Source organism: Oncorhynchus gorbuscha, linkage group LG09, assembly GCF_021184085.1.
Source record: "Oncorhynchus gorbuscha isolate QuinsamMale2020 ecotype Even-year linkage group LG09, OgorEven_v1.0, whole genome shotgun sequence".
Classification (NCBI taxonomy): Eukaryota; Metazoa; Chordata; class Actinopteri; order Salmoniformes; family Salmonidae; genus Oncorhynchus; species Oncorhynchus gorbuscha.
In genome coordinates, this window is record NC_060181.1 from 21,865,427 (window position 1) to 21,893,364 (window position 27,938).

General features: G+C 42.6%; 1 protein-coding gene across 1 annotated transcript; it reads left to right on the forward strand.

Moving 5' to 3' along the window:
• LOC124044330 (testis-specific serine/threonine-protein kinase 5-like) lies at nucleotides 1-27,887 on the forward strand. Its single transcript, XM_046363990.1, has 8 exons — nucleotides 1-207; nucleotides 462-569; nucleotides 5,919-6,121; nucleotides 23,577-23,632; nucleotides 23,851-23,983; nucleotides 24,371-24,486; nucleotides 24,951-25,130; nucleotides 27,514-27,887. The coding sequence occupies exons 1-8, from the start codon at nucleotides 1-3 to the stop codon at nucleotides 27,885-27,887; spliced, it is 1,377 nt and encodes a 458-aa protein (XP_046219946.1).
• Nucleotides 27,888-27,938: the final 51 nt, after the last annotated feature.

Consider the following 27,938-nt stretch of genomic DNA (forward strand, 5'->3'; position numbering starts at 1 on the left):
ATGAGTGCAACTGGCACGAGAGTAAAGGACTCCGGGAAGTCTCTTCATGAGAGGACCATAGAGTGTCGAGAGAATGGCTACCTTCTCTCTGGCAAGAAGATTGGGACAGGTGCTTTCTCCAAGGTCTACCTGGGGTACGCGACCCCAAATAAGATCAGTAAGAACTACAAGCTGGCCAATGACCTGAGGAGCAAGAACCACAATATGGTAAAGTACTGTTTCTCTGACACATGTTTACCATGGTAAATCATTTTAAAATACATTCTCAACTTCATTTAATGTGCATAACACTAGCACTTTTTTAAAAAAAATCCAGACCTTTATATTTGTTGGACATGTTTTATAACAATAGTATCTAACTAAGACTAGCACTGCAGTGACACTTTTAAAAACAACCTTGCTGTAATTTGTGTGAACTGTGTGGATGAGGATGTTCACCCATGCAACCATAAATTGTTCAGGTGGCTATCAAAATCATCTCTATCAACGAGGCTCCCCTAGAATACTCCAAGAAATTCCTACACAGAGAGATATATGCTCTGAACGCCACGTACAGACACCCAGGGGTGGTGAGTGTTGTTAAGGTATCAAACACCTAAAACTTCAGATTGATATACAGTACCAGTCAAAAGTATGGACACACCTACTCATTCAAGGGTTTTTCTTTATTTTTACTATTTTCTACATTGTAGAATAATACTGAAGGCATCAAACCTATGAAATAACTCATACAGTGGGGAGAACAAGTATTTGATAACCTGCTGCAAAATCGCAGTGTTTCCTACGTACAAAGCATGTACAGGTCTGTAATTTTTATCATAGGTACACTTCAACTGTGAGAGACGGAATCTAAAACAAAGATCCAGAAAATCACATTGTATGATTAAGTAATTAATTTGCATTTTATTGCATGACATAAGTATTTGATCACCAACCAGTAAGAATTCTGGCTCTCACAGACCTGTTAGTTTTTCTTTAAGAAGCCCTCCTGTTCTCCACTCATTACCTGTATTAACTGCACCTGTTTGAACTTGTTACCTGTATAAAAGACACCTGTCCACACACTCAAACCTCTCCACAATGGCCAAGACCAGAGAGCTGTGTAAGGACATCAGGGATAAAATTGTAGACCTGCACTAGGCTGGGATGGGCTACAGGACAATAGACAAGCAGCTTGGTGAGAAGGCAACAACTGTTGCCGCAATTATTAGAAAATGGAAGAAGTTCAAGATGACGGTCAATCACCCTCGGTCTGGAGCTCCATGCAAGATCTCACCTCGTGGGGCATCAATGATCATGAGGAAGGTGAGAGATCAGCCCAGAACTACACGGCAGGACCTGGTCAATGACCTGAAGAGAGCTGAGACCACAGTCTCAAAGAAAAACATTAGTAACACACAGCGCACGCAAGGTCCCCCTGCTCAAGCCAGCACATTGTCCAGGCCCGTCTGAAGTTTGCCAATGACCATCTGGATGATCCAGAGGAGGAACGGGAGGAGGTCTTGTGGTCTGATGAGACAAAAATAGAGCTTTTTGGTCTAAACTCCACTCGCCGTGTTTGGAGGAAGAAGAAGGATGAGTACAACCCCGAGAACAACATCCCAACGGTGAAGCATGGAGGTGGAAACATCATTCTTTGGGGATGCTTTTCTGCAAAGGGGACAGGACGACTGCACCGTGTTGAGGGGAAGGTGGATGGGGCCATGTATTGCGAGATCTTGCTTCAGTAAGAGCATTAAAGATGGGTCGTGGCTGGGTCTTCCAGCATGACAACGACCCGAAACACACAGCCAGGGTAAATAATAAGCATTGGCTCCGTAAGAAGCATCTCAAGGTCCTGGAGTAGCCTAGCCAGCATGGAGGAGGATGGTGCTTTACTGGTGACACTGTCTTTGATTTATTTATAATTCAAGGCACACTTAATGGCTACCACAGCATTCTGCAGCGATGCACCATCCCATCTGGTTTGTGCTTAGTGGGACTATCATTTGTTTTTCAACAGGACAATGACCCAACACATCTCCAGGTTGTGTAAGGGCTATTTGACCAAGAAGGAGAGTGATGGAGTGCTGCATCAGATGACCTGGCCTCCACAATCACCCGACCTCAACCCAATTGAGATGGTTTGGGATGAGTTGGACCGCTGAGTGAAGGAATTTTTTATTTTATTTTACCTTTATTTAACTAAGGCAAATCAGTTAAGAACAAATTCTTATTTTCAATGACGGCCTAGGAACAGTGGGTTAACTGCCTGTTCAGGGGCAGAACAACAGATTTGTACCTTGTCAGCTCGGGGATTTGAACCTGCAACCTTCCGGTTACTAGTCCAACTCTCTAACCCACATATGTCAGAGTCAAGGCCCGCGGGCCACATCCGGCCCGCGAGAAGGTTTTTTACGGCCCCTGGGATGATCTTGATTTGTTATTAGAACCGGCCCGCAGACCGCAGCAAGCCGGCAGCCCGCAGATCTTTTACACGCACCAATACTACATTTCCCACAATGCAACGGTGACGCACCGAGCAGTAGGCTGCTTCATTTCAATATTTATTGGCACAGCAGTTGTCAGCATCACAGTAAAATTAACTTTCAGATACCCATCAAAAATGGCAAAACGGAAGGTGGACACTGAGAACCGGGGGTTTCAAACAAGGTGGGAGTCGGAGTATTTGTTCACGGAGGTAGCTGGAAAACCTGTGTGTCTTCTGTGTGGAGAAAGTGTGGCGGTACTGAAAGAGTATAATCTGAGACGACATTATGAAACGAAACACGCGGACAAAAACAAGAATATGGACATGGAACAAAGGCTACAAAAGGCAGAGGAATTAAAACGAGGCCTCAAATCTCGACAGGCTCTGTTCAAAAAAGCCAAATCACAAGGCCAGGCTGCTGTCAAGGCCAGTTTTATTTTGGCAGAAGAGATCGCTAAATCAGCCCGGCCATTTACGGAGGGGATTTCATCAAAAACTGCATGATTAAAGTTTGTGACGAAGTTTGCCCAGAAAAAAGGCAACTCTTTTTAAATGTGAGTCTGAGCAGAAACACCATTGCCGAGAGAGTAGACCAGTTGTCCATCAATCTAAAAGAGCAGCTTGTGAAAAAGGGAAAAGATTTCATTGCATATTCCTTGGCTGTGGATGAGAGCACCGACATTTCTGACATTGCCCAGTTGTCAATTTTCATCCGCGGAGTGGACTCCAGCCTAAGCGTGACAGAGGAGTTTTTGGCTTTACGTCCTATGCATGGCACAACTACGGGGCATGATTTGTATGAAGAGGTGTCAAGATGTGTAAATGAGATGGAGCTGCCTTGGGAAAAACTCGTGGGTTTGACAACCGACGGAGCACCTGCGATGTGTGGACACAGGAGCGGACTGGTGGCGAAGATACGGGAAAAGATGCAAGAGGAAAACGTGACAGGTGAGCTGACAGCTTATCATTGTATCATACACCAGGAAGCGTTGTGCGGTAAAGCCTTGAAAATGGAGCATGTAATGAGCATCATCACGCGCACAGTTAACTTTATCAGAGCCAAAGGTTTGAATCACCGCCAGTTCAAGGCATTTCTGACGGAGTTAGAAACGGAGCATGGTGATTTGCCTTATCACACAGAGGTGCGATGGCTAAGCCAGGGAAAGGTGCTTCAAAGATGTTTCGAGCTTCGTGAGGAGATTTGTCTGTTCTTGGACAGCAAAGGGAAAGACACAACACAACTCCGAGACTAAATGTTTCTGTGTGAAATGGCTTTTCTGTGTGACATTACGAGTCATCTGAATGCAATGAACTTGCAGCTGCAGGGTCGGGATCGTGTCATCTCTGATATGTACAGTACAGTGAAGGCATTTAAAACCAAACCGACTCTGTGGGAGACGCAGATGCGGAAAGAAAATTTGAGCCACTTTCCCAGCTGCCAGACCATGAAAGAGAAGCTCTCTACCAGTGCGTTCCCGAGCGCACAGTTGGCTGATAAAATAGGTATGCTTGCCGCTGACTTTCGACGCCGATTTGCTGACTTTGAAGCACAAAAAGCAGGTTGGAACTGCTCGGTAACCCATTTGCTGTTGACGTGGAAAGCTCACCACCAAACCTCCAAATGGAGTTGATTGACCTCCAATGCAATGATGCACTGAGGGCAAAATATGCGGCAGTGGGTGCTGCGGAGTTCGCCCGTTTCCTCCCCGACACAATGCCCCAGCTGCGCATCCAGGCTGCTCAAACGTTGTCTATGTTTGGCAGCACATACCTGTGTGAACAACTGTTTTCTTTGATGAACTTGAACAAAACATCACACAGAAGTCGACTTACTGCTGAACACCTCCACTCAATTCTGAGGATTTCCTCAGCTCAGAGCCTTACCCCGAACATTGATGAACTGGTGGAAAAGATGGGACACCACCAAGTATCACCCTCAACCTCAAACAAGTGAACATTACTGTGCAATCACATATTTAGAGTTTTTACTCAGTTCAAGTTTAAAAGTTAAAGTTTAATATTTGTTTTCACTGCATGTTACTTCTCCTTAAACAAAGTGTTGTTTTTGATTAATAGATTTTTGCACTTTATTTTATTGTATTTCAATCCAATTATATTTTAAAAATATTTCAGTTGAGTGGATGATAGAAAATTGCTATTATTGTTTTTTTCTTTGAAGTAAATTTAGCCCACTTTTGCTAAAATAGAAAATATAGGCTACTGATGGTGCCTTGAATACCGGTTTCTTTCATTTAATGTTCATGTTATGGGGATTTTTATATAAAGGAAATTTGTCTTTTGTGTCTGTTGAAAATTAAAGATTACTGACAGAGCCATAAGAAAATATTGCTTTATTTATCTGATCATATTGGAATATATTTGTTAGGTTTTCAGTAGGTTCAATTAGGTTTTCAATGAACATTCGAACAGTCCGGCCCTCGGCTTGTAGCTAAATTTTTTATTTGGCCCTCCGTCCATTTGACTTTGACACCCCTGCTCTAACCCCTAGGCTACCCTGCCGCCCCGAAAAGCAGCTAGTGCTCAGCAAATGTGGGAACTCCTTCAAGACTGTTGGAAAAGCATTCCAGGTGAAGCTGGTTGAGAGAATGTCACAAGTATGCAAAGCTGTCATCAAGGCAATGGGTGGCTACTTTGAAGAATCTCAAATATAAAATAGATTTGGATTGGTTTAGCACTTATTCGGTTACTACATGATTCCATGTGTGTTATTTCATAGTTTTGATGTCTTCACTATTATTCTACAATGTAGAAAATAGTACAAATAAAGAAAAACCCTTGAATGATTAGGTGTCCAAACTTTTGACTGGTACTGTACACTACCATTCAAAAGTTTGGGGTCACTTAGAAAAGCTCATTTTTTGTCCATTAAAATAAGATCAAATTGATCAGACATACAGTGTAGACATACAGTGTAGACATTGTTAATGCTGTAAATGACTATTGTAGCTGGAAACGGCTGATTTTTAATGGAATATTTACATAGGCGTACAGAGGCCCATTATCAGCAACCATCACTCCTGTGTTCCAACGGCACGTTGTGTTAGCTCATCCAAGTTTATCATTTTAAAAGGCTAATTGATCATTATAAAACCCTTTTGCAATTGTGTTAGCACAGCTGTAAACTGTCCTGATTAAAGAAGCAATAAAACTGTCCTTTAGACTAGTTGGGTATCTCCATTGAACATGCCTTTTAGTCCAGGAATAGGCCTAATCTGGCTCCGGGAAACTGGCCCTTAGACACCCAAATTGTTTTGCAAGAAAGTTTTAATGTGATGTCAAGCATGCACCTGCATCCAGAGTGTGTCCCATAGAATGTGTCCCATAGAATGTGTCCCATAGAATGTGTCCCATAGAATGTGTCCCATAGAAGTAGAATCATTAGGTAAATAGATTATATTTATGTGGTGGGTACTCTACTTTTGAACAGGTCCAGCTGTATGACATGTTCCGTTCACTGAAGCGGTTCTATCTGATTCTGGAGCTGGCTCTGAGCGGAGACCTTTTAGAACACATCAACGCCGTGTCCCATAGCAAGGGCAGCCCGGGCCTCAGTGAAGAGGAGGCTCGCAGGCTCTTCAAACAGATAGTCAATGCTGTCATGCACTGTCACAACAACCACATAGTACACAGGTAACACCTCACTGTCACAACAACCACATAGTACACAGGTAACACCTCACTGTCACAACAACCACATAGTACACAGGTAATACCTCACTGTCACATAGTACACAGGTAACACCTCACTGTCACAACAACCACATAGTACACAGGTAATACCTCACTGTCACAACAACCACATAGTACACAGGGAACACCTCACTGTCACAACAACCACATAGTACACAGGGAACACCTCACTGTCACAACAACCACATAGTACACAGGTAACACCTCACTGTCACAACAACCACATAGTACACAGGTAACACCTCACTGTCACAACAACCACATAGTACACAGGTAATACCTCACTGTCACATAGTACACAGGTAACACCTCACTGTCACAACAACCACATAGTACACAGGTAATACCTCAGTCACAACAACCACATAGTACACAGGTAACACCTCACTGTCACAACAACCACATAGTACACAGGGAACACCTCACTGTCACAACAACCACATAGTACACAGGGAACACCTCACTGTCACAACAACCACATAGTACACAGGTAATACCTCACTGTCACATAGTACACAGGTAACACCTCACTGTCACAACAACCACATAGTGCACAGGTAACATCTCACTGTCTGCCATAACAACCACATAGTACACAGGTAACATCTCACTGTCTGCCATAACATCCACATAGTACACAGGTAACATCTCACTGTCTGCCATAACAACCACATAGTACACAGGTAACACCTCACTGTCTGCCATAACATCCACATAGTACACAGGTAACATCTCACTGTCTGCCATAACAACCACATAGTACACAGGTAACACCTCACTGTCTGCCATAACATCCACATAGTACACAGGTAACATCTCACTGTCTGCCATAACAACCACATAGTACACAGGTAACATCTCACTGTCTGCCATAACAACCACATAGTACACAGGTAACATCTCACTGTCTGCCATAACAACCACATAGTACACAGGTAACATCTCACTGTCTGCCATAACAACCACATAGTACACAGGTAACACCTCACTGTCTGCCATAACAACCACATAGTACACAGGTAACACCTCACTGTCTGCCATAACAACCACATAGTACACAGGTAACACAACTTTTGTTCCCGCAACCATCTAATTCTATATCTGCAACAATCACAGGTAATGTAAAACCACATATAATCACAACGTAGAGTACAGTAGTACCACAGCAACCACTTAGTGCATGACTGCTACAACAACCACATATCGTAGTTTACAGTAATACCACAGCAACCACTTAGTGCATGACTGCTACAACAATCACATATCGTAGTTTACAGTAATACCACAGCAACCACTTAGTGCATGACTGCTACAACAATCACATATCGTAGTTTACAGTAATACCACAGCAACCACTTAGTGCATGACTGCTACTACAATCACATATCGTAGTTTACAGTAATACCACAGCAACCACTTAGTGCATGACTGCTACAACAATCTCATAATACCACAGCAACCACTAGACTGCTTCTCACAGTTTACAGTAATACCACAGCAACCACTTAGTGCATGACTGCTACAACAATCACATATCGTAGTTTACAGTAATACCACAGCAACCACTTAGTGCATGACTGCTACAACAATCACATATCGTAGTTTACAGTAATACCACAGCAACCACTTAGTGCATGACTGCTACAACAATCACATATCGTAGTTTACAGTAATACCACAGCAACCACATAGTGCATGACTGCTACAACAATCACATATCGTAGTTTACAGTAATACCACAGTGCATGACTGCTACAACAATCACATATCATAGTTTACAGTAATACCACAGCAACCACTTAGTGCATGACTGCTACAACAATCACATATCGTAGTTTACAGTAATACCACAGCTACCACTTAGTGCATGACTGCTATAACAATCACATATAATAGTTTACAGTAATACCACAGCAACCACTTAGTAACACCTCACTGTCTGTCACAACAACCACATAGTACACAGGTAACACCTCACTGTCACAACAACCACATAGTACACAGGTAACACCTCACTGTCACAACAACCACATAGTACACAGGTAACACCTCACTGTCACAACAACCACATAGTACACAGGTAACACCTCACTGTCACAACATCCACATAGTACACAGGTAACACCTCACTGTCACAACAACCACATAGTACACAGGTAACACCTCACTGTCACAACAACCACATAGTACACAGGTAACACCTCACTGTAACAACAACCACATAGTACATAGGTAACACCTCACTGTCTGTCACAACAACCACATAGTACACAGGTAACATCTCACTGTCTGTCACAACAACCACATAGTACACAGGTAACACCTCACTGTCACAACAACCACATAGTACACAGGTAACACCTCACTGTCACAACAACCACATAGTACACAGGTAACACCTCACTGTCACAACATCCACATAGTACACAGGTAACACCTCACTGTCACAACAACCACATAGTACACAGGTAATACCTCACTGTCACAACAACCACATAGTACACAGGTAACACCTCACTGTCACAACAACCACATAGTACACAGGGAACACCTCACTGTCACAACAACCACATAGTACACAGGTAATACCTCACTGTCACATAGTACACAGGTAACACCTCACTGTCACAACAACCACATAGTACACAGGTAACACCTCACTGTCACAACAACCACATAGTGCACAGGTAACACCTCACTGTCTGCCATAACATCCACATAGTACACAGGTAATGCCTCACTGTCACAACAACCACATAGTACACAGGTAACACCTCACTGTCACAACAACCACATAGTACACAGGGAACACCTCACTGTCACAACAACCACATAGTACACAGGTAATACCTCACTGTCACATAGTACACAGGTAACACCTCACTGTCACAACAACCACATAGTACACAGGTAACACCTCACTGTCACAACAACCACATAGTACACAGGGAACACCTCACTGTCACAACAACCACATAGTACACAGGTAATACCTCACTGTCACATAGTACACAGGTAACACCTCACTGTCACAACAACCACATAGTACACAGGTAACACCTCACTGTCACAACAACCACATAGTGCACAGGTAACACCTCACTGTCTGCCATAACATCCACATAGTACACAGGTAACATCTCACTGTCTGCCATAACAACCACATAGCACACAGGTAACATCTCACTGTCTGCCATAACAACCACATAGTACACAGGTAACATCTCACTGTCTGCCATAACAACCACATAGCATTTACATTTACATTTACATTTAAGTCATTTAGCAGACGCTCTTATCCAGAGCGACTTACATATGGTAACATCTCACTGTCTGCCATAACAACCACATAGTACACAGGTAACACCTCACTGTCTGCCATAACAACCACATAGTACACAGGTAACATCTCACTGTCTGCCATAACAACCACATAGTACACAGGTAACACAACTTTTGTTCCTGCAACCATCTAATTCTATATCTGCAACAATCACAGGTAATGTAAAACCACATATAATCACAACGTAGAGTACAGTAGTACCACAGCAACCACTTAGTGCATGACTGCTACAACAATCACATATCGTAGTTTACAGTAATACCACAGCAACCACTTAGTGCATGACTGCTACTACAATCACATATCGTAGTTTACAGTAATACCACAGCAACCACTTAGTGCATGACTGCTACAACAATCACATATCGTAGTTTACAGTAATACCACAGCAACCACTTAGTGCATGACTGCTACAACAATCACATATCGTAGTTTACAGTAATACCACAGCAACCACTTAGTGCATGACTGCTACTACAATCACATATCGTAGTTTACAGTAATACCACAGCAACCACTTAGTGCATGACTGCTACAACAATCACATATCGTAGTTTACAGTAATACCACAGCAACCACTTAGTGCATGACTGCTACAACAATCACATATCGTAGTTTACAGTAATACCACAGCAACCACTTAGTGCATGACTGCTACAACAATCACATATCATAGTTTACAGTAATACCACAGCAACCACTTAGTGCATGACTGCTACAACAATCACATATCGTAGTTTACAGTAATACCACAGCAACCACTTAGTGCATGACTGCTACTACAATCACATATCGTAGTTTACAGTAATACCACAGCAACCACTTAGTGCATGACTGCTACAACAATCACATATTGTAGTTTACAGTAATACCACAGCAACCACTTAGTGCATGACTGCTACTACAATCACATATCGTAGTTTACAGTAATACCACAGCAACCACTTAGTGCATGACTGCTACAACAATCACATATCGTAGTTTACAGTAATACCACAGCAACCACTTAGTGCATGACTGCTACAACAATCACATATCGTAGTTTACAGTAATACCACAGCAACCACTTAGTGCATGACTGCTACAACAATCACATATCGTAGTTTACAGTAATACCACAGCAACCACTTAGTGCATGACTGCTACAACAATCACATATCGTAGTTTACAGTAATACCACAGCAACCACTTAGTGCATGACTGCTACAACAATCACATATCGTAGTTTACAGTAATACCACAGCAACCACTTAGTGCATGACTGCTACAACAATCACATATCGTAGTTTACAGTAATACCACAGCAACCACTTAGTGCATGACTGCTACAACAATCACATATCGTAGTTTACAGTAATACCACAGCAACCACAGTGCATGACTGCTACAACAATCACATATCGTAGTTTACAGTAATACCACAGTGCATGACTGCTACAACAATCACATATCGTAGTTTACAGTAATACCACAGCAACCACTTAGTGCATGACAGCTACAACAATCACATATCGTAGTTTACAGTAATACCACAGCAACCACTTAGTGCATGACTGCTACTACAATCACATATCGTAGTTTACAGTAATACCACAGCAACCACTTAGTGCATGACTGCTACAACAATCACATATCGTAGTTTACAGTAATACCACAGCAACCACTTAGTGCATGACTGCTACTACAATCACATATCGTAGTTTACAGTAATACCACAGCTACCACTTAGTGCATGACTGCTACAACAATCACATATAATAGTTTACAGTAATACCACAGCAACCACTTAGTGCATGACTACTACAACAATCACATATCGTAGTTTACAGTAATACCACAGCAACCACTTAGTAACACCTCACTGTCTGTCACAACAACCACATAGTACACAGGTAACACCTCACTGTCACATAGTGCACAGGTAACACCTCACTGTAACAACAACCACATAGTACACAGGTAACACCTCACTGTCTGTCACAACAACCACATAGTACACAGGTAACACCTCACTGTCACAATAACCACATAGTACACAGGTAACACCTCACTGTCACATAGTACACAGGTAACACCTCACTGTCTGTCACAACAACCACATAGTACACAGGTAACACCTCACTGTCTGTCACAACAACCACATAGTACACAGGTAATACCTCAGTCACAACAACCACATAGTACACAGGTAACACCTCACTGTCACAACAACCACATAGTACACAGGGAACACCTCACTGTCACAACAACCACATAGTACACAGGTAATACCTCACTGTCACATAGTACACAGGTAACACCTCACTGTCACAACAACCACATAGTGCACAGGTAACACCTCACTGTCTGCCATAACATCCACATAGTACACAGGTAACATCTCACTGTCTGCCATAACAACCACATAGTACACAGTTAACATCTCACTGTCTGCCATAACATCCACATAGTACACAGGTAACACCTCACTGTCACAACAACCACATAGTACACAGGGAACACCTCACTGTCACAACAACCACATAGTACACAGGTAATACCTCACTGTCACATAGTACACAGGTAACACCTCACTGTCACAACAACCACATAGTGCACAGGTAACACCTCACTGTCTGCCATAACATCCACATAGTACACAGGTAACATCTCACTGTCTGCCATAACAACCACATAGTACACAGTTAACATCTCACTGTCTGCCATAACATCCACATAGTACACAGGTAACATCTCACTGTCTGCCATAACAACCACATAGTACACAGGTAACACCTCACTGTCTGCCATAACATCCACATAGTACACAGGTAACATCTCACTGTCTGCCATAACAACCACATAGTACACAGGTAACATCTCACTGTCTGCCATAACAACCACATAGTACACAGGTAACATCTCACTGTCTGCCATAACAACCACATAGTACACAGGTAACATCTCACTGTCTGCCATAACAACCACATAGTACACAGGTAACACCTCACTGTCTGCCATAACAACCACATAGTACACAGGTAACATCTCACTGTCTGCCATAACAACCACATAGTACACAGGTAACACAACTTTTGTTCCCGCAACCATCTAATTCTATATCTGCAACAATCACAGGTAATGTAAAACCACATATAATCACAACGTAGAGTACAGTAGTACCACAGCAACCACTTAGTGCATGACTGCTACAACAATCACATATCGTAGTTTACAGTAATACCACAGCAACCACTTAGTGCATGACTGCTACAACAACCACATATCGTAGTTTACAGTAATACCACAGCAACCACTTAGTGCATGACTGCTACAACAATCACATATCGTAGTTTACAGTAATACCACAGCAACCACTTAGTGCATGACTGCTACAACAATCACATATCGTAGTTTACAGTAATACCACAGCAACCACTTAGTGCATGACTGCTACTACAATCACATATCGTAGTTTACAGTAATACCACAGCAACCACTTAGTGCATGACTGCTACAACAATCTCATATCGTAGTTTACAGTAATACCACAGCAACCACTTAGTGCATGACTGCTACAACAATCACATATCGTAGTTTACAGTAATACCACAGCAACCACTTAGTGCATGACTGCTACAACAATCACATATCGTAGTTTACAGTAATACCACAGCAACCACTTAGTGCATGACTGCTACAACAATCACATATCGTAGTTTACAGTAATACCACAGCAACCACATAGTGCATGACTGCTACAACAATCACATATCGTAGTTTACAGTAATACCACAGTGCATGACTGCTACAATAATCACATATCATAGTTTACAGTAATACCACAGCAACCACTTAGTGCATGACTGCTACAACAATCACATATCGTAGTTTACAGTAATACCACAGCTACCACTTAGTGCATGACTGCTATAACAATCACATATAATAGTTTACAGTAATACCACAGCAACCACTTAGTAACACCTCACTGTCTGTCACAACAACCACATAGTACACAGGTAACACCTCACTGTCACAACAACCACATAGTACACAGGTAACACCTCACTGTCACATAGTACACAGGTAACACCTCACTGTCTGTCACAACAACCACATAGTACACAGGTAACACCTCACTGTAACAACAACCACATAGTACACAGGTAACACCTCACTGTCACAACAACCACATAGTACACAGGTAACACCTCACTGTCACAACAACCACATAGTACACAGGTAACACCTCACTGTCACAACATCCACATAGTACACAGGTAACACCTCACTGTCACAACAACCACATAGTACACAGGTAACACCTCACTGTCACAACAACCACATAGTACACAGGTAACACCTCACTGTAACAACAACCACATAGTACATAGGTAACACCTCACTGTCTGTCACAACAACCACATAGTACACAGGTAACATCTCACTGTCTGTCACAACAACCACATAGTACACAGGTAATACCTCACTGTCACATAGTACACAGGTAACACCTCACTGTCACAACAACCACATAGTACACAGGTAACATCTCACTGTCTGTCACAACAACCACATAGTACACAGGTAACACCTCACTGTCACAACAACCACATAGTACACAGGGAACACCTCACTGTCACAACAACCACATAGTACACAGGTAATACCTCACTGTCACATAGTACACAGGTAACACCTCACTGTCACAACAACCACATAGTACACAGGTAACACCTCACTGTCACAACAACCACATAGTACACAGGGAACACCTCACTGTCACAACAACCACATAGTACACAGGTAATACCTCACTGTCACATAGTACACAGGTAACACCTCACTGTCACAACAACCACATAGTACACAGGTAACACCTCACTGTCACAACAACCACATAGTACACAGGTAACACCTCACTGTAACAACAACCACATAGTACATAGGTAACACCTCACTGTCTGTCACAACAACCACATAGTACACAGGTAACATCTCACTGTCTGTCACAACAACCACATAGTACACAGGTAACACCTCACTGTCACAACAACCACATAGTACACAGGTAACACCTCACTGTCACAACAACCACATAGTACACAGGTAACACCTCACTGTCACAACATCCACATAGTACACAGGTAACACCTCACTGTCACAACAACCACATAGTACACAGGTAATACCTCACTGTCACAACAACCACATAGTACACAGGTAACACCTCACTGTCACAACAACCACATAGTACACAGGGAACACCTCACTGTCACAACAACCACATAGTACACAGGTAATACCTCACTGTCACATAGTACACAGGTAACACCTCACTGTCACAACAACCACATAGTACACAGGTAACACCTCACTGTCACAACAACCACATAGTGCACAGGTAACACCTCACTGTCTGCCATAACATCCACATAGTACACAGGTAATACCTCACTGTCACAACAACCACATAGTACACAGGTAACACCTCACTGTCACAACAACCACATAGTACACAGGGAACACCTCACTGTCACAACAACCACATAGTACACAGGTAATACCTCACTGTCACATAGTACACAGGTAACACCTCACTGTCACAACAACCACATAGTACACAGGTAACACCTCACTGTCACAACAACCACATAGTACACAGGGAACACCTCACTGTCACAACAACCACATAGTACACAGGTAATACCTCACTGTCACATAGTACACAGGTAACACCTCACTGTCACAACAACCACATAGTACACAGGTAACACCTCACTGTCACAACAACCACATAGTGCACAGGTAACACCTCACTGTCTGCCATAACATCCACATAGTACACAGGTAACATCTCACTGTCTGCCATAACAACCACATAGCACACAGGTAACATCTCACTGTCTGCCATAACAACCACATAGTACACAGGTAACATCTCACTGTCTGCCATAACAACCACATAGCACACAGGTAACATCTCACTGTCTGCCATAACAACCACATAGTACACAGGTAACACCTCACTGTCTGCCATAACAACCACATAGTACACAGGTAACATCTCACTGTCTGCCATAACAACCACATAGTACACAGGTAACACAACTTTTGTTCCTGCAACCATCTAATTCTATATCTGCAACAATCACAGGTAATGTAAAACCACATATAATCACAACGTAGAGTACAGTAGTACCACAGCAACCACTTAGTGCATGACTGCTACAACAATCACATATCGTAGTTTACAGTAATACCACAGCAACCACTTAGTGCATGACTGCTACAACAATCACATATCGTAGTTTACAGTAATACCACAGCAACCACTTAGTGCATGACTGCTACTACAATCACATATCGTAGTTTACAGTAATACCACAGCAACCACTTAGTGCATGACTGCTACAACAATCACATATCGTAGTTTACAGTAATACCACAGCAACCACTTAGTGCATGACTGCTACAACAATCACATATCGTAGTTTACAGTAATACCACAGCAACCACTTAGTGCATGACTGCTACAACAATCACATATCGTAGTTTACAGTAATACCACAGCAACCACATAGTGCATGACTGCTACAACAATCACATATCGTAGTTTACAGTAATACCACAGTGCATGACTGCTACAATAATCACATATCATAGTTTACAGTAATACCACAGCAACCACTTAGTGCATGACTGCTACAACAATCACATATCGTAGTTTACAGTAATACCACAGCTACCACTTAGTGCATGACTGCTATAACAATCACATATAATAGTTTACAGTAATACCACAGCAACCACTTAGTAACACCTCACTGTCTGTCACAACAACCACATAGTACACAGGTAACACCTCACTGTCACAACAACCACATAGTACACAGGTAACACCTCACTGTCACATAGTACACAGGTAACACCTCACTGTCTGTCACAACAACCACATAGTACACAGGTAACACCTCACTGTAACAACAACCACATAGTACACAGGTAACACCTCACTGTCACAACAACCACATAGTACACAGGTAACACCTCACTGTCACAACAACCACATAGTACACAGGTAACACCTCACTGTCACAACATCCACATAGTACACAGGTAACACCTCACTGTCACAACAACCACATAGTACACAGGTAACACCTCACTGTCACAACAACCACATAGTACACAGGTAACACCTCACTGTAACAACAACCACATAGTACATAGGTAACACCTCACTGTCTGTCACAACAACCACATAGTACACAGGTAACATCTCACTGTCTGTCACAACAACCACATAGTACACAGGTAACACCTCACTGTCACAACAACCACATAGTACACAGGTAACACCTCACTGTCACAACATCCACATAGTACACAGGTAACACCTCACTGTCACAACAACCACATAGTACACAGGTAATACCTCACTGTCACAACAACCACATAGTACACAGGTAACACCTCACTGTCACAACAACCACATAGTACACAGGGAACACCTCACTGTCACAACAACCACATAGTACACAGGTAATACCTCACTGTCACATAGTACACAGGTAACACCTCACTGTCACAACAACCACATAGTACACAGGTAACCTCACTGTCACAACAACCACATAGTGCACAGGTAACACCTCACTGTCTGCCATAACATCCACATAGTACACAGGTAATACCTCACTGTCACAACAACCACATAGTACACAGGTAACACCTCACTGTCACAACAACCACATAGTACACAGGGAACACCTCACTGTCACAACAACCACATAGTACACAGGTAATACCTCACTGTCACATAGTACACAGGTAACACCTCACTGTCACAACAACCACATAGTACACAGGTAACACCTCACTGTCACAACAACCACATAGTACACAGGGAACACCTCACTGTCACAACAACCACATAGTACACAGGTAATACCTCACTGTCACATAGTACACAGGTAACACCTCACTGTCACAACAACCACATAGTACACAGGTAACACCTCACTGTCACAACAACCACATAGTGCACAGGTAACACCTCACTGTCTGCCATAACATCCACATAGTACACAGGTAACATCTCACTGTCTGCCATAACAACCACATAGCACACAGGTAACATCTCACTGTCTGCCATAACAACCACATAGTACACAGGTAACACAACTTTTGTTCCTGCAACCATCTAATTCTATATCTGCAACAATCACAGGTAATGTAAAACCACATATAATCACAACGTAGAGTACAGTAGTACCACAGCAACCACTTAGTGCATGACTGCTACAACAATCACATATCGTAGTTTACAGTAATACCACAGCAACCACTTAGTGCATGACTGCTACAACAATCACATATCGTAGTTTACAGTAATACCACAGCAACCACTTAGTGCATGACTGCTACTACAATCACATATCGTAGTTTACAGTAATACCACAGCAACCACTTAGTGCATGACTGCTACAACAATCACATATCGTAGTTTACAGTAATACCACAGCAACCACTTAGTGCATGACTGCTACAACAATCACATATCGTAGTTTACAGTAATACCACAGCAACCACTTAGTGCATGACTGCTACAACAATCACATATCATAGTTTACAGTAATACCACAGCAACCACTTAGTGCATGACTGCTACAACAATCACATATCGTAGTTTACAGTAATACCACAGCAACCACTTAGTGCATGACTGCTACTACAATCACATATCGTAGTTTACAGTAATACCACAGCAACCACTTAGTGCATGACTGCTACAACAATCACATATCGTAGTTTACAGTAATACCACAGCAACCACTTAGTGCATGACTGCTACTACAATCACATATCGTAGTTTACAGTAATACCACAGCAACCACTTAGTGCATGACTGCTACAACAATCACATATCGTAGTTTACAGTAATACCACAGCAACCACTTAGTGCATGACTGCTACAACAATCACATATCGTAGTTTACAGTAATACCACAGCAACCACTTAGTGCATGACTGCTACAACAATCACATATCGTAGTTTACAGTAATACCACAGCTACCACTTAGTGCATGACTGCTATAACAATCACATATAATAGTTTACAGTAATACCACAGCAACCACTTAGTAACACCTCACTGTCTGTCACAACAACCACATAGTACACAGGTAACACCTCACTGTCACAACAACCACATAGTACACAGGTAACACCTCACTGTCACATAGTACACAGGTAACACCTCACTGTCTGTCACAACAACCACATAGTACACAGGTAACACCTCACTGTAACAACAACCACATAGTACACAGGTAACACCTCACTGTCACAACAACCACATAGTACACAGGTAACACCTCACTGTCACAACAACCACATAGTACACAGGTAACACCTCACTGTCACAACATCCACATAGTACACAGGTAACACCTCACTGTCACAACAACCACATAGTACACAGGTAACACCTCACTGTCACAACAACCACATAGTACACAGGTAACACCTCACTGTAACAACAACCACATAGTACATAGGTAACACCTCACTGTCTGTCACAACAACCACATAGTACACAGGTAACATCTCACTGTCTGTCACAACAACCACATAGTACACAGGTAACACCTCACTGTCACAACATCCACATAGTACACAGGTAACACCTCACTGTCACAACAACCACATAGTACACAGGTAATACCTCACTGTCACAACAACCACATAGTACACAGGTAACACCTCACTGTCACAACAACCACATAGTACACAGGGAACACCTCACTGTCACAACAACCACATAGTACACAGGTAATACCTCACTGTCACATAGTACACAGGTAACACCTCACTGTCACAACAACCACATAGTACACAGGTAACACCTCACTGTCACAACAACCACATAGTGCACAGGTAACACCTCACTGTCTGCCATAACATCCACATAGTACACAGGTAATACCTCACTGTCACAACAACCACATAGTACACAGGTAACACCTCACTGTCACAACAACCACATAGTACACAGGGAACACCTCACTGTCACAACAACCACATAGTACACAGGTAATACCTCACTGTCACATAGTACACAGGTAACACCTCACTGTCACAACAACCACATAGTACACAGGTAACACCTCACTGTCACAACAACCACATAGTACACAGGGAACACCTCACTGTCACAACAACCACATAGTACACAGGTAATACCTCACTGTCACATAGTACACAGGTAACACCTCACTGTCACAACAACCACATAGTACACAGGTAACACCTCACTGTCACAAACAACCACATAGTGCACAGGTAACACCTCACTGTCTGCCATAACATCCACATAGTACACAGGTAACATCTCACTGTCTGCCATAACAACCACATAGCACACAGGTAACATCTCACTGTCTGCCATAACAACCACATAGTACACAGGTAACACAACTTTTGTTCCTGCAACCATCTAATTCTATATCTGCAACAATCACAGGTAATGTAAAACCACATATAATCACAACGTAGAGTACAGTAGTACCACAGCAACCACTTAGTGCATGACTGCTACAACAATCACATATCGTAGTTTACAGTAATACCACAGCAACCACTTAGTGCATGACTGCTACAACAATCACATATCGTAGTTTACAGTAATACCACAGCAACCACTTAGTGCATGACTGCTACTACAATCACATATCGTAGTTTACAGTAATACCACAGCAACCACTTAGTGCATGACTGCTACAACAATCACATATCGTAGTTTACAGTAATACCACAGCAACCACTTAGTGCATGACTGCTACAACAATCACATATCGTAGTTTACAGTAATACCACAGCAACCACTTAGTGCATGACTGCTACAACAATCACATATCATAGTTTACAGTAATACCACAGCAACCACTTAGTGCATGACTGCTACAACAATCACATATCGTAGTTTACAGTAATACCACAGCAACCACTTAGTGCATGACTGCTACTACAATCACATATCGTAGTTTACAGTAATACCACAGCAACCACTTAGTGCATGACTGCTACAACAATCACATATCGTAGTTTACAGTAATACCACAGCAACCACTTAGTGCATGACTGCTACTACAATCACATATCGTAGTTTACAGTAATACCACAGCAACCACTTAGTGCATGACTGCTACAACAATCACATATCGTAGTTTACAGTAATACCACAGCAACCACTTAGTGCATGACTGCTACAACAATCACATATCGTAGTTTACAGTAATACCACAGCAACCACTTAGTGCATGACTGCTACAACAATCACATATCGTAGTTTACAGTAATACCACAGCAACCACTTAGTGCATGACTGCTACAACAATCACATATCGTAGTTTACAGTAATACCACAGCAACCACAGTGCATGACTGCTACAACAATCACATAGTAGTTTACAGTAATACCACAGTGCATGACTGCTACAACAATCACATATCGTAGTTTACAGTAATACCACAGCAACCACTTAGTGCATGACTGCTACAACAATCACATATCGTAGTTTACAGTAATACCACAGCAACCACTTAGTGCATGACTGCTACTACAATCACATATCAAGTTTACAGTAATACCACAGCAACCACTTAGTGCATGACTGCTACAACAATCACATATCGTAGTTTACAGTAATACCACAGCAACCACTTAGTGCATGACTGTAACTACAATCACATATCGTAGTTTACAGTAATACCACAGCTACCACTTAGTGCATGACTGCTACAACAATCACATATAATAGTTTACAGTAATACCACAGCAACCACTTAGTGCATGACTACTACAACAATCACATATCGGTTTACAGTACACAACCACATAGTACACAGGTAACACCTCACTGTCTGTCACAACAACCACATAGTACACAGGTAACACCTCACTGTCACAGCAACCACATAGTAACAGGTAACACCTCACTGTCACAACAACCACATAGTACACAGGTAACACCTCACTGTCTGTCACAACAACCACATAGTGCACAGGTAACACCTCACTGTCACAACAACCACATAGTACACAGGTAACACCTCACTGTCACAACAACCACATAGTACACAGGTAACACCTCACTGTCACAACAACCACATAGTACACAGGTAACACCTCACTGTCACATAGTACACAGGTAACACCTCACTGTCACAACAACCACATAGTACACAGGTAACACCTCACTGTCACAACAACCACATAGTACACAGGTAACACCTCACTGTCACAACAACCACATAGTACACAGGTAACACCTCACTGTCACAACAACCACATAGTACACAGGTAACACCTCACTGTCACAACAACCACATAGTACACAGGTAACACCTCACTGTCACAACAACCACATAGTACACAGGTAACACCTCACTGTCACAACAACCACATAGTACACAGGTAACACCTCACTGTCACAACAACCACATAGTACACAGGTAACACCTCACTGTCACAACAACCACATAGTACACAGGTAACACCTCACTGTCACAACAACCACATAGTACACAGGTAACACCTCACTGTCACAACAACCACATAGTACACAGGTAACACCTCACTGTCACAACAACCACATAGTACACAGGGAACACCTCACTGTCACATAGTACACAGGTAACACCTCACTGTCACAACAACCACATAGTGCACAGGTAACACCTCACTGTCTTCCATAACAACCACATAGTACACAGGTAACATCTCACTGTCTACCATAACAACCACATAGCACACAGGTAACATCTCACTGTCTGCCATAACAACCACATAGTACACAGGTAACACCTCACTGTCTGCCATAACAACCACATAGTACACAGGTAACATCTCACTGTCTGCCATAACAACCACATAGTACACAGGTAACACAACTTTTGTTCCTGCAACCATCTAATTCTATATCTGCAACAATCACAGGTAATGTAAAACCACATATAATCACAACACATAGAGTACAGTAGTACCACAGCAACCACTTAGTGCATGACTGCTACAACAATCACATATCGTAGTTTACAGTAATACCACAGCAACCACTTAGTGCATGACTGCTACAACAATCACATATCGTAGTTTACAGTAATACCACAGCAACCACTTAGTGCATGACTGCTACAACAATCACATATCGTAGTTTACAGTAATACCACAGCAACCACTTAGTGCATGACTGCTACAACAATCACATATCGTAGTTTACAGTAATACCACAGCAACCACTTAGTGCATGACTGCTACAACAATCACATATCGTAGTTTACAGTAATACCACAGCAACCACTTAGTGCATGACTGCTACAACAATCACATATCGTAGTTTACAGTAATACCACAGCAACCACTTAGTGCATGACTGCTACAACAATCACATATCGTAGTTTACAGTAATACCACAGCAACCACATAGTGCATGACTGCTACAACAATCACATATCGTAGTTTACAGTAATACCACAGTGCATGACTGCTACAACAATCACATATCGTAGTTTACAGTAATACCACAGCAACCACTTAGTGCATGACTGCTACAACAATCACATATCGTAGTTTACAGTAATACCACAGCTACCACTTAGTGCATGACTGCTACAACAATCACATATAATAGTTTACAGTAATACCACAGCAACCACTTAGTGCATGACTGCTACAACAATCACATATCGTAGTTTACAGTAATACCACAGCAACCACTTAGTGCATGACTGCTACAACAATCACATATCGTAGTTTACAGTAATACCACAGCAACCACTTAGTGCATGACTGCTACAACAATCACATATCGTAGTTTACAGTAATACCACAGCAACCACTTAGTGCATGACTGCTACAACAATCACATATCGTAGTTTACAGTAATACCACAGCAACCAAACACAGGTCATCAAGCACTGTTGCTGCCTGACACACCCACAATAGTCACAGATAATATCAATATGTCTTGCATTCACTATGACGATGTCCTTTTCCTTTTCAGAGACCTGAAATGTGAAAACATACTGTTGGACGAGCAAGGATTTGTGAAATTAACTGGTAAAATAACCATGCACTCCAATAACCACCTCACCAGACAGGTTTTAAATCCAGCCTATGGTAAAACCATGTGCATCACGGACTCTGTGTGTGTGTGTGTGTGTGTGTGTGTGTGTGTGTGTGTGTGTGTGTGTGTGTGTGTGTGTGTGTGTGTGTGTGTGTGTGTGTGTGTGTGTGTGTGTGTGTGTGTGTGTGTGTGCTTGCGCTGTGCCTGGCAGACTTTGGCTTTGCCAACCACTACACAGACAGGAGTGCTCTGATGAACACCTTCTGTGGTTCCGTGGCCTACACTGCCCCAGAGATCCTACTGTCTCGCAAATACAACGGAGAACAAGCTGACCTGTGGAGCCTGTGAGTCAGACACACATTCTGTCCAAAATGGCACCCTTTTCCCTATTTAGTGCTCTGCTTTTGACCATGGGCCCTGGTATAAAGTAGTGCACTATATGGATTAGGGAGTCATTTGGGACACAGCCTCGACAAGTCTCACACTTAGTTAAATAGCTATACGAGTTTCATTCCACAACTTCTACAGAACAACTTTTCTCATTGGTCCCAGTGCTCCTACATACTAGTTGCTTACTGTATATACTGACAGTCATGTTATTATCAACAACAAAAAAATCACACGGTCAAGGGGGCATCACATATTCCAAGTGTGATAGTTTTGAACACAACTGTTTTCTGTCTTCTGCTTACTGGAAGTTAGTTGGCAATGTATCTCCTCTCCATCTCCAGAGGGGTGATTCTGTATGCCATGGTCACAGGGAAGCTGCCCTACCATGAGAAGCACCCACGCAAACTGGTCCAACTCATCAGGAAAGAGCTGCCATTCCACCACCCAGTTTCTTCAGGTATTCTGCCAGCAATGAACAGGGGCCATAGTCATAAAGCATCTCAGAGTAGGAGTGCTGATCTAGGATCAGGTCCCCAGTGTATATGCAATCTTATTATTTAAAGATTTAGGAAACACGACTGACCCGAGAACAGCACTCCCACTTTGTGATGCTTTGTGGATCCGGGCCCTGGTCTGAGAAATGTGTTTAAAAATATATATATAACACTGTTTGCTTTGGAAAGAAAGAGTACCCAAACGCATTCCAGCCCAGCTTCAAAAAAACAAATGCCCTCATCAATTTCTGAAATTTCCATCTGTATGATTATTATAGAACGATAGTAATGCAAAGTGGATTTTTTGGGGGGAGGGTGTGTGCCTGTCTTTACTTGTTGACATGTGTATTAATTTAAAGTCAATAAAAATACTTTTGACATAAAAAGCTCCAGTCCTAATGTTCCCTGGCTGTCTGTGCCCCTCCAGGCTGCCAGGACCTGATTAAGAAGCTGTTAGAGTGGCAGCCCACCGCCCGCCTGTCTCTGGACCAGGTCAACACACACCAGTGGATGATGCCATCCATGACCGGCCCGCTCTACAAGCTGCGTGCCACCAGGAGTGACATCACCCACAAGAACAAAGCCTTGGACAAGAAGCTTAAAGACGGTGAGATGTTCCCTCTGTCACTCCATAAATGGTGCCCTATTTTCTATCTACAGTGGCAAGAAAAAGTATGTGAACCCTTTGAAATTACCTGGACTTAAATTGGTCATAACATTTGATCTGATCTTCATCTAAGTCACAACAATAGACAGTCTGCTTAAACGGATAACACACAAACAATTATACGTTTTCATGCCTTTATTGACTACTGTAAACATTCAGTGCGGGTGGAAAAAGTATGCGAACCCTTGGTTTTAATAACTGGTTGAGCAATAACCTCAACCAATAGTTTTCTGTAGTTGCGGATCAGACAACGGTCAGGAGGAATTTTGGACCATTCATCTTTACAAAACTGTTTGTTCAGCAATATTTGTGTAATGTCTGATGCGAACGGATCTCGAGGTCATGCCACAGCATCTCAATCAGGTTGAAGTCAGAACTCTGACTGAGCCAATCCAGAAGGACTATTTTCATCTGTTGAAGCCATTCTGTTGTTGATTTACTTCTGTGTTTTCGGCCGTTGTCCTGTTGCATCATCCAACTTCTGTTGAACTTAATTTGGAGGACAATGATTCCAGATAGCAATAACCATATTTATTTGACGAGATCCATGATTTTTTTTCCTGTGTTCCCCATACTCCCCTTTCTTACCTAACAGATATATTCTGGAGTCTTACATTCTCCTGCAAAATGTCTTGATAAACTTGGGAATTCATTTTTCCGTTGATAGCAAGCCATCCAGGCCCTGAGGCAGCCCCAAACCATGATGCTCCCTCCACCATACTTTACAGTGGGGATAAGGTTTTGATGTTGGTGTGCTGTGCCTTTTCTTCTCCAAGCAGTGTTGTGTTCCTTCCAAACAACTGAACTTTAGTTTCATCTGTCCAGAGAATATTTTGCCAGTAGCGCTGTGGAACATCCAGATGCACTTTTGCAAACTTCAGACGTGCAGCAATGTTTATTTTGGACAGCAGTGGCTTCTTCCGTGGTGTCCTCCCATGAACACCATTCTTGTTTAGTGTTGTCAACAGAGATCTTAGCATGTCCCAGAGATTTCTAAGTCTTTAGCTGACACTAAGATTCTTAACCTTATTAATCATTCTGTGATTTTGCAGTCATCTTTGCAGGACGGCCACTCCTAGGGAGAGTAGCAACAGTGCTGAACTTTCTCCATTTATAGATCTTACCTTGGACTGATGAACATCAAGGCTTTTAGAGATACTTTTGTAACCCCTTTTAGCTTTATGCAAGTCAACAATTCTTAATATTGGGTCTAACGAGATCTTTTTTTTCAAGGCATGGTTCACATCAGGCAATGCTTCTTGTGAATAGCAAACTCACATTTTGTGAGTGTTTTTTTATAGGGCAAAGCAGCTCTAACCAACACCTCCAATCTCATCTCAATGATTGTATTCCCGGTTAGCTGACTCCAATTAGCTTTTGGAGAAGTCATTTGCCTCGGGTTCACATACTTTATCCAAAAATATAACCATGTGTTATTAGTTTAAGCAGACTGTGTGCCTGTTGTTGTGACTTAGATGAAGATCAGATCTAATTTTAAGACCAGTTTATGCAGAAATCCAAAGGGTTCACATACTTTTCTTGCCACTGTAGTGCACTACTTCCCTATAGTCTGGTTCTTTCAAGCAAGTTAACACCATAATTATTTGAGATGGCATGACATTTTTGTAAATGACTGTTATACATCATGTAAGTTAGATATCTAGCAGTATGTGAAATACTACTACTATGGTTCTTTGTCGATATAAACCAGCTTCAGCAGGTAGCCTAGTGGTTAAGAACATGGGCCAGTAACCTAAAGGTTGCTGGATTGAATCCCCGAGCCAACTAGGTTAAAAATCTGTCGCTGTGCCCTTGAGCAAGGCACTCAACCCTAATTGCTCCTGTAAGTCATTCTGGATAAGTCTAATAAATAAGGGCTTCGCAAATGTGGTCCTGGGGCCCGCCTTGTGTGCATGTTGAATTACAGAGCTGACTGGATGTGTTATAAAGTCAGTCTACCTGGCATGTTGAATTACAGAGCTGACTGGATGTGTTATAAAGTCAGTCTACCTGGCATGTTGAATTACAGAGCTGACTGGATGTGTTATAAAGTCAGTCTACCTGGCATGTTGAAATACAGAGCTGACTGGATGTGTTATAAAGTCAGTCTACCTGGCATGTTGAATTACAGAGCTGACTGGATGTGTTATAAAGTCAGTCTACCTGGCATGTTGAAATACAGAGCTGACTGGATGTGTTATAAAGTCAGTCTACCTGGCATGTTGAAATACAGAGCTGACTGGATGTGTTATAAAGTCAGTCTACCTGGCATGTTGAATTACAGATCCGACTGGATGTGTAACAGGCCGCTCCTGCCACTCAGGCCCTGGCACCCTCACCCGTTCATCCTTCAGACACACCAGCCTGCCTGAGAGGCCCCAGCGAACTGTAGTGGCCCCCCACTACCTCACCGGGGACAGCAGCGCCGGCTGCCATCGCCGTGAACCTCCACAGGAGAAGAGAGAGGAGCCGCCCTGCCCCAAGCCCCCTTTGGTGTCCCCCTGTCGGCTCCTGATGAGACCCACCCAATGCCAGAGCACCAACACCAACCGTCTCTTCATGACCCGGCCCCGGCCGCCCTTCACCCCAAAGCCCTTCCACAACCTCCCCAACTTCAGGAAGCCTGGCTCGGCCAACAGGCAGCTGCATAGCCCCTCAGGCAAGCTGACAGCAGCCGCACCCCCAACCACCTTCTGATGTGTTCTACTCCTCGGTACTAGCCTAGGGGGCTGCTAAGCATGGACTTCT

What these genes read in the sequence shown, in the direction of transcription:
- LOC124044330 (XM_046363990.1), top strand. Translation starts at nt 1, where the DNA reads ATGAGTGCAACTGGCACGAGAGTAAAGGACTCCGGGAAGTCTCTTCAT. An exon ending in GGAGCAAGAACCACAATATG is followed by an intron (nt 208 to 461) that starts GTAAAGTACTGT and finishes TAAATTGTTCAG; the next exon opens with GTGGCTATCAAAATCATCTC. An exon ending in CGTACAGACACCCAGGGGTG is followed by an intron (nt 570 to 5,918) that starts GTGAGTGTTGTT and finishes ACTTTTGAACAG; the next exon opens with GTCCAGCTGTATGACATGTT.